A 13226-nucleotide genomic window follows, 5' to 3' on the forward strand; every position below is an offset into this window, starting at 1 on the left:
CAATCACATAGCTCTTGATTGGCCTAAACCATCTTGGTGATATATTGCATGGTGTTCCAACCACCAACTTGGTTTAGGAAAATCACAATAATACCAAGCCATCCCGGTTTAGAACTTAACTTGTGTCTGGACCTGAACTGCCCCAAACCAGCCTAGAAAGTAAACTTAACTAATATTTAACTACTAGGAAACACAATAATTTCAACAAACTACCAGGCCGGTCATCAATCAAATAATAACAATAACAATATATTGTTGTTTCTTTCTATTGTGAAATATATTGTTGTTCAACCCCAGTGGTTCAAGACAATCACATAACTAGGGTTTGACCTAATCCAACACCGTGATATATTGCATGATGTTCCAACCACCGTGCTGGTTTGGGACACTCACATTAAGTCCAAGCCAGCCTAGTTTATAAATTAAACAATTACACTATTCCAAAATTCAATCACAGACAACCATGAGTCTAGTGAAATATATTGTTGTTCAACCACACTAGTTTAGAACAATATATAACTAGTGTTTGACCTAAATGAGCACGGTGATATATTGCATGAAGTTTAATCACTGAGCTGGTTTAATTAAACAATTATACTATTCCAAAACTCAATCACGGATAACTAGCAGATTGGTTTAAACTACGACTGACCTACGTTGTATCAAGCTTGTGTATGTGCTCATTTCACTACTTGTGTCCTGTCTACTTTTTATAGATGTCATTGTTATTGAAGAAACTCTTGTATTCTCATGCCAGAAGATACCAATATAGATAATGTTACCCTCATTTCAATTAGTTGACCTAAGTTGTGCACTCCTCTCACTTTCTATAGGCCATTTCTCAAGTTCAAGCGCATCGTCTCTTGGCCATGCATTCGAGATAATGGCAGGGCTATCACTCTATGAATTTTAGGGTAAAGCTTGTGAAAAAGCAAGACTAGTATTCATCTAAATCACTTGATGTTTCTACCTTGAATGTTCCCACCAAATGTGAGACCGCATTTTGTGTTCTTCGCTTCAATGGCAACGATCAAATGCATGTAGCCGCAACCACTTCATGCTACTACTCTACAAGGAGTCTTATTTATTCTTGTTCTTTCTCCCTCTACAAACATTGCAAAATTATCTTCTATTGCCATATTGATACCTGGTTATTTCTTTCCTCGTCGCACAATTTGTTTCGTGTGCCTTGACCAAGCTTTTCATCTTTCCTATCTTGTAGCCTTTGTCTAGTTCTCTTACAACCCATGACGAGCTGCATCTTGCCATTACTACCATGGAGACGATCAGTGAACTACCATGAGAGCAGAGACTAGCTATCTTGTGAGGTAAGCAAAGAATAGAAGATGAATTACCCGAGTAAAGAAGATAATGCCAAACCAAAAGAACAAGGTCATGTCGAGCTGACTCTACACAACAAGTTGTAGGGTGGCAAGAGGAGGAGGTACTTTGATATGCAAAGATTTGTAGGTTGGAGGTCAAAAATTTTGAAAATGCATGGGGATAGAAAAATTTTCAGTTGTCATGATTTTCCGGCAATGCACTTTAGCAAAATTGGATATACTGGTTGTCCTCAAGCAAGTTCAGTGTGGCCCAAATTGCTTCAAAATACAAATAGGCCAAAGGGTATGCTATCGGGTTTGGATTGTGTATATTATGAAATGCAGTGACCTTTGACATGATTATGAGCCATATAGCAAGGAATTGCATGGAAAAAGAACCCATACAAAATTATAAATAGTGTTGGATCTATTAAAATATCTTTGCACACGCACAAATTGCACATTTTCAAATTCTTCCATTCTAGGGTGAAGATAGATACCAATATCACCAATTATCACCCCCATGTAGTAGTCCCACTAGTTTGGTTTGCATTTTTTATACCCATGACAAGTTGCATGCCCCTTTGACACTTGACCATTCCATCACTATCCATGTTTGTAATTTTTTTGCACCTATGCACCATGCATGTGCACAAATAAACCCAATAATTCACTGCTTTTTTTTTCACACAAAGAGTCCAGTTTGTATTATACAAATAGAGTACAAAAAAGTGGTCAATTACTATCCACCCCTGACCCATGCCATTAAGGAAATATAGACCATAGTCAACAAGTGACTAACACTCAACACAAAATAGAGCTGCCCAAAGGCTTCCTATCTCACCAAATCTTACCACAATCTACGATCTCCCCTAACAGGGCTACCCTCCATGACAACCGGAAAGGGAAATCGTCCAATAGGCCATCACATTCAATAGCCAACACAACCATCTTCTAGATCCATCGCACCTCAACACAAATCCAAAACAAATGTCGAATAGACTCCATAACCCTCTTACAGAGAATAGGCAGATCAGGTTAACATTCACCGTGCATGCAAGGGATCCCCAAACAAGTAGGCAAGCAAACAAAATCTTCCATTCTAGATACTTTCTCTTACTCGCCGTGTCATATTTCCACACATCACTACAAGTTTGAAACACCAACAAGGGCATCTACGCACTACATTAGGCATTGTACTAAGTGCTCTATATAGCACTGTAACAGTTGTGTGACTAAGTATTAGGTCACCTCCTACATTAGGAAAAAACAGAGCTCATCTTCGGGCCTTTAAGGGAGCTTTAAGGTTAGACAAAAAATAGAGATACACCAATGAGATAGAGGCCAACGTTATGTTGGAAATGCTTAAAACAAAAAAAAAAGACTTTCTCTCTCTAGAGACGCTTGACACACTGACACATTAAAGTTCCCACTCTTGTTTTTTAGTATGTCATAAATGCTACACACCAGCAGAACTTCAAAGCAAAACCAATAGACCCTCATTCTATAACTGATGTATGGTCTTCACTTGCTCTCCCTTTTTCTATTTTGGTTTCTCAGATGTATTGGTGGAACCAGTTGTAATTGGAACTTTATGTGATTATCAGTCTCTTGAGACATAATATAAAAAACTACTTTTTTTTCCCAAAAAAAAAAAAGCTACGTCCTAGAGGGGTCAAAATAACCAAAATATGTGCTAAATAGGAATGTGCTTAAGATAGCGAGTTGGACACTTGGCCTAGGGCCAAGTCCTCAAATCACTTTCTCATCCACATTCATGTGTCGCACCTATTTTGGCCATTATTACCCCTCTAAGAGGCCAAATTTAGTGATTCAAAAGTTGTTTTGGGGGTTTTCACATGCTTCAGTCACAATGGTGCTTCCAAAACTACCAAATTCCACACCAAAATAGTAGAAATCCATTTGGGTTAGGAAGCTAGAGCATTTATGACACTGAACAAAGTTGGAGGAGGGAATTCAAAATGCCAATTTATCTATTTCACAATTTATATCTCTGATTGAATGCTAGATTGTATAAATTTGTGCTTCTCACTCTAGAATTTTTAATTTGAGCCAAGAAAATGAAAATCATGAGTTTCTTATAGGCCCCTAAAATGAGCTCCATTTTTTTCCTAATGCGCCATTGCATGGCTCTCTAGAGAGTAGAAGGGACCACATTAGAAGGACAATTCGGTGGGATGGGATCCAAAACCTTCCCCAACAATACCCTCGCTGAGCCCAAAGATCAATCCAAATTTAGGTACTTTCAACACATCCCAAACAATATAATGCATCTTCCTTCTATCCTCCTTGACCCAAAGAAATTTACAAAGGATCCATTCCACTTCCTTCTAAATTGCAAAATTGAAGCAATGTAAGTTGAGGCAGCTGATAAAATATGTTGAATAACAATCATCCTTGCATTCTAGTTAAGACGCCAACCATGCCACCCTCTGAATTTCCCCCTGAACTTACACATGAACCATTGAAAACATTGTTTAAGACTAACACCCAGACCGAGCGAGGCCCCACAATACCTAAAGACCATGCCCCAATCCACCCAATTAATTGTAAGGCATCATCCCAGCTTAGCTACTACCTCGATTGAGTTAGAAGCCCAAAAGTCTTAGCCCAACTAGATAGAGACCCTGACACATCACAATAAGCATTCATGACATCAAATAGATGATGCACCTTGATAGGATCCTCCTCAAGGAAAGCAATTGAGCCATCAACAAAGATGTATAGACAAAGATATTGAGGAGAGGGCATCCAAATACCAAACAAGAGACCTTCTCAAGCCCTCCTCAAGCCCCCTATTGACAAAGAAACATTGCATAACGCAAAGAGTAATGGGACCAATGGACACCCTTGACCAATGCCTCAATACCAAAGTAACGGGGCCAATGGACATCCTTGACAAATGGACCTATAGAGGGAGAACCTACCCACAATACCACCATTAAGACATAGAATGGTGGAAGCATTCCCAAAGAGCATCTGCACCAGACGAAAAAACTCTTTCCCCAACACTAGCTGCTCCAAAACAAGAGCTATGAAATCCCACTAGATTCTGTCATACTCTTTATTAAAGTCAAACCCGAACATAACATATCTCTATCCCATGGCATGCGAATAATCCAAAAAATTTATCACATTAAGAATGTTCTCAAATATTTTCCTCCCTTTAATAAAGCCAATCTACTCTCGCTCCGCAACATCCATACAAATCTCCTTGATACGGCGAGTTAGGGCCTTGCAATAATCGTGTATGATGTATTGAGAATCGTAAAGGCCTCTAGTGATGACCGACTTGGATCCGATTATGTCTCTTTGGAAATATATTGACCAGGCCAGCATTGACATCCTTAGATAATACTCCACTATCCCTCGCATGATTGGCTATAGCAACAAAGTCAACTTTTAACAAGTCCCAAAATTGCACGTAGAATTCCTTTGTAAGACTATCTGGGCTAGGAAACTTTCTCAAAATCAAGGTCATCTTGTGCAAGATTAAGCTCTTCCTTAGTAGATGCTTGTGCAAAACCAACCCTCTAAACTACAGTAACATGAGGGTGGAGAACTTCTAGGAATTTGGTAGTCTATTCAAGTAGACCTCATCAGAACAAGTTAGCTCCCCCACAATGGCTGCCAGTTCCCTATTGAACACCTCTACAATCTCCCAAATATTAGTAACCAACCTCCCTAAAGCATCATGTACCTTATCTATAGTGTCCCTAGTGTGCTTTTGTTTCCAGGCCTAGAAAACGACTCTATTGTTTGTCCCTGCAAGTCTTCTCCATTTCCCAACCCTTCAAAGGGTTCTCCATCTCAACTAGCATCCTAGTGACTATCTAATCCTTAGGGGCATCCCTATCTATACTAATAGCTTGCAGAAGAGCTTCCCTAATCAAACAAGAGTGCTACTATCAAAAGACTTCTATTGAGTACAGAGCTCTTTCTGCCATGCACGAGGAGCAACCATGACAATGGCTCTAACACCCTCATCCCACCCGCAACATGCATCTTGGATATCAGTCGCAACATGCTGCCAAGAAAATACAATCTCTTCTTTGAAGCCTCTCAAACCTAACACAACTTAAATGGAATATCATAATATCTTTCAATCTGATGAGGAAGGGAAAATCACCAGAGATGGGAACATGATAAAAAATTGATGTATCCATAATTAACCCACCTCCCATAGGAGGCCACATCCCCATCCATTAGTAGAAGGATAAATTTGATCAATATTCCTAGTAGCTTTGAACTCCACCCCCAATCTCCTAAGAACCATTAGGGCATAAACCCCCAGAACATTAAATCTAAAACCATATACACAAACATCAATCATAAGCAGATGACCTTTAGTGTCCCTAAACAGCTCCATACCTCAAGCATCACCCCTAACCAAGACTGCAACACCACAACTCCCTCGACTCAGACAGTTGACAAACATAGAGTATCCTATCGATCGAAACACAAACCAAAGGTACAATCACATTTACATGCCTAGAAAGCAATGATGAGAGAATTAATCTTCTGAACCACACAAAAATAGCCCAACAGTTTTTTGCAACCACAACACTCCCATAAGTTCCACATCAGAACCTAGACTTAGAACCTCTCGCTCCACTACCCCTAGGTACATTACCGATCTGGCTTAAATTTGAACGCATCTCTGAATAAAGAAAAGCAATTCTCCTTAACACCTTTCCCAAGCGATTGGGCCACATCCTTGATGCGCTAGGAGCCAAACGAGAAGAGTCCACACCATTAGATTGACCCACCTCCACAAAAGTTCACGAGCAGTATCCAAGTCCTCGGAAGGCCGCTTCTTAAATTTAACATCAGGGATCTCTTCATCGGCTCAAGCCACCACTTCAAAGGCTGAATGCAGGGAGGGAGGGGTTTCCACAACATCTTGAGCCCGTCTTTGACCATTTGGAATTGTGGGAGCATCTCCACCATGCTTAACAAAAGTGCACTGCCTTTTGAGGGATCTAGAGCTTTTGCTGTAGAAGTGTCTGTCTCTTGAGAACCCACTCTCTTAGCCTTAATGGGTTTACCTTTCTTCCCAGTAGCCTTCCATGAAATATCTTCAACCAATCCATGCAACTTCGCCTGCTCTGGCGCAGGCAGGGAGGGGTTTCCACATCTTGAGCTCGTCTTTGACCATCTGGAACTATGGGAGCATCTCTACCATGCTTAACAAAAGTGCACTCCCTTTTGAGGGATCAGGAGCTTTTGCTGCAGAAGTGTCTGTCTCTTGAGAACCCACTCTCTTAGCCTCGATGGGTTTACCTTTCTTCCTAACAACCTTCCATGAAATATCTTCAACCAATCCATGCAACTTCGCGTGCTTTGGCGCTTGGTCTGTAGAACCCTGACCCTCCTTCAAAGAGGGGGTTCTTTATAAGTCACATGCACTCCAAACTTTTTGCTGAGGAACTGCATGCACACCCTTTCTCCCATCTTCCACTCCTTCATTGATACTCAACATCATGACACTCTGCAGAGCCACTCTGTCACTTCCATCCGTATGGCCCCTTGTTAATTGGGTATTCCGCTCCAGTTTCTTGCAAAGTGCCCAAAATTGTAGTGGATGAAACAGGAGTCAAAAAACGGCTTAAGTCTAACCACCTGGGTGTAGACCACTCCTTCAATAACTCTAACATCAATAAAACCCATGATCTTCTAAGCCCATTCCCAAAGGATCCATGCCTTCTTAACACCAAGAGGTGGACATGATAGTACTAGCATCTTTTGTGAGATCGTTACTGCATAGGAAGGGGAAACAGAGCCTAAGGCATTCATCTCCGATTCACTTCCCAAGGGCACTTTGTCCCAAGCATCATTCCGTGGAACTCCCTCAATACCCTATGATCATGCACCTTCACCCGAGTCACTCATTATCTCCACATCCTTTGAATCCACATGTAGACGCTTCACTAACCTGGATCTTGGGGCAAGAGCCCAACCATCCTGGATCGATGGGGAAACCTCATACATGTGCTAGCTCACTCATCACTCCCAACCTCAAAGCTCCCTTCAAGTTCAAGTTTAATTCACTCCTTTTACATTGCATTCTCTTCATAGTTGATTTACTCAAATCCATGCACCAAGTGCATTCTATATGATATATAATGTAATCTTATACACCATAAATTTTCGAATTGATATTTTAACATAACCCCTTAAGGAAAACTTTAGGAAGTTTTTTCAAAGGGTGATATAGAAATCTCTAATTTCAGAATTAGCTTCACCAAGATTCTACCAATATCTAAAAAGAGAATACCACAAACATCACTAAATACTACATAAGTCAAATGTGCCATAAGAAGCCGAAATAAATATCATCGCGTGCCCATATCCATTATCCCCCTTCAAGGAGATTTTTGAATGGCTTCAAACCAATGGAAGTATAAGATAAAAAACTAAATATCATTCTTCCAAACAACCTAATGGTAAGACCTCATGTTTTGCATGTGTATGCTACAGACATATATAGATGCATGTGTTTGTCTTCTATTTGTGTGCTTGTGTATCTATATTGTGCATCCATGGAAACGGGGTGAGTTCAAGGGAGATGCTAAGCCCCTTTGATTGGGTCTCTGGACTAGAGACCCTACAATGCATAAATGATGCATGTGTGCTTATGAGTACATGAAATTTAACTAATTTCTTTAAAGTTAGGCTCATGATGATATAATAACCAGTTATTTGATGCTTGTAAATGACAACATTTCCAGTTAAACATTTAAGTGGGCTTTTAGCTAGTCCATTTTTTACCAATGTAAATAACAACATTTCAGGTTGAACATCTAGATGGGCCTTTGGTGTTGAGATGCTAAACATGGTAGGGATGAAAATGACACTAGTATCTACATCAAAAGCTAACTTTCTTTTCCTTGGACTATCATTCTCGACTTCATCATGGCTTTACCATGCGCTCCCATAGCATAAAGTGCCTTAAGGTAGTCCAAGAACATAGTGGCTTCATACTTTGGGGGTTGATTTCCATCGAGAAATTCCGTTGCAGGGCCTATGATAGTCTGCAACGAGGGGCCCCAAGCTGTGGCAATGGAGGTGCGAGCCCTCGACCCATTCACCAAAGCTCGATGCTCCACACTCTTGTATCGTCCGTTGGTCAACACCTGTGCATCACCCATGATTTGTTACTAACAACGCAGAGATCAGAGCATAAATACGTTCACTTTCCTGCAGTTGAGTTGCAACGACACATGCAGAGCATCCGGCATATCTCACCTCCATTTGGTCCCCCATATTGATTACCAGTGCACCCTCGATGGGGTTGGCATCGACCCACTCCCCGTTGTGCTTTATCTGAAGCCCACACACATCATCCTGCTGCAGCAGAATCGTTATCCCAGTGGCATCTGAATGCGGTGCAAATCCGAGAGCCATATCTGGGTTTGCACAGGGAGGGTAATGATTCACGACTAAAAGTTGCGTCGAGTTAGGATTCTCAAAGGCCTTGGCTACGAAATCGGGGCGGACGCCTTGGCAGACTGAAGTCGCAATGCCAATAAACGGACCTCCTCACAATACCCTGACATCACCTCCCTGCGCAAACAAGATCAAAACATGTTCTTAAATCATTGACTTTTAAGACTCACCTAAGATTAAGCACATCTTCACAAGCACGCTATCGTTGAGCTCTGACGAAGACGAAGTAGCACCTGTAATCTGTGGGTTTATCAGGCCAGAGGTCAAGATACTTTTCTATGGGGTTCGCGTGATGCCTAAGAAACTCCCTCCAGGAAAGTACTGGATCCACTGCAGGGTTAAAACTTGTTCCATAACCGATGAACTGGCTGTTTATATCCGCAGTGCTGTATTTGAGTTTTTCCTCAATCGACTGCTTAGAGAACCGAAGAGCGACGTCCAGAGCCCCTTTCATCAGATCCGAAGAAACCCCGTGGTTCACAATCTGCGCACAAGATAATTGTCGCGATTAAAGACATGAACTGACCGAGAGAGCAATATGGGTGCAATGTGGGAGCAGAAACTGACCTGGAAAAAACCCCACTCCTGGCACGCACGTCCGATTTCCTCAATTATCGTACCTCGCTCGTCGTCTCCTTCCAGACGAGCCAGATCTATGACCGGAACTTGAAGTTCGTTTTGGGGGCTGTCGCCAGGACCTCGTTTGGGTCGTAAGGATTCAGGCCAGATGTATTGATCTGGGATAGAAGATGGATTATTAGGCTCGACGGGAGCGTTCGTTGTCGCAAAATTCAAGCAAGCAAGCGCATAGTTTGAGAGTAGGGAAGCCATGGAGGAATCTGGATGAAGAAGCGCCCCAGAAGCGTTGACTGTGTTAAATGGGGCTCCAGTGAATGTCACATCACAGCTATCATAAAAAATCACCAAAAAAAAAAAACACCATGAACTCTAAAGGATCCTTCCAACTTTGACCCGAAACGTAAAATTGCACAACGAGAGTAGTAGGCCTCTTCAAAGCATGCAAACCATGCCATATCGACCCAATGTTGAACACATAACCAACTTTTGAATATTATAAAATTTCCAAAAACATGCCCCCACTCTAATTGTCTTTGTAATGATCACCACCATCTCACATTCTTGTAGTTGTCGCTGCTAGCTCCTCTCTCTCTCTCTTGTAGTTGTCTTTGCTAGCTCCTCCATGGTGGCTAGTTGCTCTCTTCCTCCACCCACCTTTGCTCTCGGCCTCCACCCGCATTGGGCTCTCAGATTAAGATATAGAAGCCCAGATGGCTGCCCTTCAAGATGAGAATGACAAACTAAAGGCAAGTGCACACTAGGAGGAAGGGGAGTTTTAGCCACCGTTAAACGAGGAGCTGAACACCATAAAAGAACAAATGCAATAACTCAAAGATGCAGAGGGGCAAGGGAAACATGCTGAGTTCATACAACAAATCACGAATGGGAAGGCAGATATGCTTGCATGGAAAGATGTGCTAAAGAAAGACACAACACCAAAGAAAAGGGAGCTCATCTCTGAAACACTTGAAGAAGAAAAACATTGGGGCAACAATACTTTGAATGTGCTGGTCAGAGGTCTACCTGTAGGTGATAGCCCCATGTCAGATGCCAAAACCCTCTTTGATAAGATGGGAATCAACCTCACTTGTGAATTAGCTTGGAGAGTGGGTAAAGCAGATGCATCGAGACGAGGCCCTTGGCTATAAAATTACAGACAGCCACAAATAGATCCACCCTCATGAGTACATGGGAAACACTGAAGGGGACCAAGATCTATCTAGATGAAGTCCTCACACTCCTAGAACAGGAGCATAGAAGGGAAGGAATGGTGCTGGTGATGCCTGCAAGACAAGAGGGAAAATATGTAGTTTACAGAGATGGCAAGGTTATCATTTAAGAGAGGGCAAAAAGAGAAGTATGAGATGTAGGAGAAGGGGACAACATATGACAGTATGCAAAAAAAACTAAAGATGGCAGTATGGAATTGTAATGGCCTCCTTTGGTCCGCCGACCCAGGAGGGTTCTTGGAGACATACAGTAACAAATATATGGTCTTTTACATCAAGACACACGAGAGCCCAGAGAGAGGGCTGCCCACCATGATAGGATGCAGATGCGAGCCTGCCCATATGAGGGAACTAACGAGGAATTATAGTGGAGTACAAGGTTGTGGGGGTGTGGCTGTCCTCTTCAAATCAACTCTGAGGTCACTCCTTTTAGTGGTTAGGAAAGAGGAACGTGCATGGCACATGTGGATTAGAGTTCAGATACTAGAGGCAAGGTTGATCTTCATTGCGGTATGCTACTTTTCTCTGGATACATCATCCTATGCACGTGAGGCTATCACATAAGGGAATAGCCCATATGAGAGTATACATGATGATATCATAGAGCTCTTGAAAGGGTACCACCCTCCTCCTTAGTGACTTCAATGCACACACAAGGGACAACGAGGTGGGACTACTGGACTTTGCATCTAATCCCCTCATAGTACCAGAGTTAGATGTAGCTGATCTCAGGATAGTGAGACACTCAGCAGATGCTCCACACGTGATAGGGTATGGGCGGCACGTACTTGTGATTGGAGCAGTATATGATCTGATCATATACAATGGCCTCTAGAGATGGCCATCATCCGGTGGACTCACTTGTCTAGAGATGCCATCATCTGATGGACTCACTTGTTCCCCACATGGAGGGGGGGCAAGTACAGTGGACTACCTAATGGGCTCCCTTGCCTTTGCATCTCAAATTCACGACTTTACAGTACCCCCCCTCCCCCACTCGGTGCAGTTCACTCATACCTGACATTCTGTATCTCCACCATCAAGCCAGTCATAGAGAGAGTCATCCATGCACCCACTCGGACCCATGTTCACTTTGACCAGACTCTCGATCCATTCTACATGAGTCACTTAGCTTGAGAGCTTCCGACCTTACATGGAGAGGAGGTAGACCTTGCTCAAGTTTTAGCCACTTTGGCTTTAGTGGTACATGAGGTTGCCATCATATCTTTCCCTATGACTTGACCAACACATGCCCAGCCTGGGAGGATGCCTCAAAACCCCTAGTATGATGATGAGTGTAAGGAGATGAGAGCTCACCTCACACACGAGCAGTCCCTAGGACACATGATATCATCTAAGGTGCATCGCATCTCACATCAGATGACACCACGTAAGAAGCAGACTTTTCTCACTCGTAGGATTGATGAGGTGGTGAGATTCTTTCAAGGGGGATACCCAACTATTGGGGCTAGGGACTCCTCTCAGAGGGAAATGGCCCATTCCCATCATGGACCCAGAGATTTAGCACAGATATGCATGCTCTTTATACGATATCCCAAGTCAGATGCCACGAAATATGTCCTCTATGCCCAAACTCACTACTTGTCACTTGCTCACTGCATAGAACATAAGGAATGTCCTCCTTCGTTTGCACAACCAGAGAGCACTAGACCATGAGGGGCTATGTACATAGCAATTGGACATGAACACGAGGTCTTGGCCCCAGTTCTAGTGCTGCTGTTCAACCATGTAGTATGTTATGGATTCCCACCTACGTGGAGCACTACCACCATTGTACTAATACATAAGGCAAGGGACCCTATGGATACTGGAAACTACCACACTCTCATGATTGGCCACACTCTGGGTAAGATTTATGGATCGATATTGGAGAGGGAGATCAGCAGTTATACAAAGGACCATGGGTAGTGGGCTCTAGGGCAGGCATGCTTCCACAGACATCATTCCACACTAGACCATATTTTTACCCTGAGAGCCATCATCGAGGAGGCAAATTCGAGACGCTAGAAGCTCTACACTTGTTTCGTGGACATTTAAAAGGATTTTGACATTGTGGGGCTGCAAAAGTGAAGATTACTGAGACCGGCATTGGAGTCATCCGGATGCCTGGCAAAGAGAGGCGGCTTTAATACAGCATGGTATGGACGGAGATGGATAGGCTCCCCCCCCTTTCAGTATAGCATGGATGCACCACCAAAGCTCCTTCCACATGATGAGATTAACCATATCATACGGTTAGACCTTCTCCACCTTTACACTTCTTGGGCTTGGGGGGGGGATCAGGACTTCCCCAGCAAGACCCTATTCTATCATGACCAGCGGAGCATGGTCTCATCATGAGGCTCACACGCCTTGGGGATTGCTAAAGGACAAATACGAGTCTCATCCCACCAGCTATGGATTAAGGCTAGGAGAGTGGCTGGCATACCTAGAGAGCAATGGGTCTACAAACTATGCATGATGAGGGGAGGTCGAGACAGAGCAACATTTTCTATGAGTTTGTCTGGCCTACTCTGGGATTTGAGTGCAATACCACTATCTCTTTCAGGAGGGGCTTAGATTTAGAGCACTCACTCAATTGATACATTTCCCCAACCAGGTTTGC

General features: G+C 42.9%; 1 protein-coding gene across 1 annotated transcript; it reads right to left on the reverse strand.

Annotated features, from left to right (window-relative positions):
- Nucleotides 1-7798: 7798 nt before the first annotated feature.
- LOC147881199 (fe(II)/2-oxoglutarate-dependent dioxygenase 4-like) lies at nucleotides 7799-9826 on the reverse strand. The gene is made up of 6 exons (XM_087402348.1): nucleotides 9819-9826; nucleotides 9360-9699; nucleotides 9026-9276; nucleotides 8931-8935; nucleotides 8592-8881; nucleotides 7799-8479 (listed from the first exon to the last, which is right to left on the reverse strand). The coding sequence occupies exons 1-6, from the start codon at nucleotides 9824-9826 to the stop codon at nucleotides 8219-8221; spliced, it is 1155 nt and encodes a 384-aa protein (XP_087258474.1). The 3' UTR covers nucleotides 7799-8218.
- Between the last annotated feature and the right edge of the window lie 3400 nt (nucleotides 9827-13226).

This window comes from Dipteris shenzhenensis, chromosome 31 (genome assembly GCF_047967505.1).
Source record: "Dipteris shenzhenensis isolate YYH24624 ecotype China chromosome 31, Dip_SZ_1.0, whole genome shotgun sequence".
NCBI lineage: Eukaryota > Viridiplantae > Streptophyta > Polypodiopsida > Gleicheniales > Dipteridaceae > Dipteris > Dipteris shenzhenensis.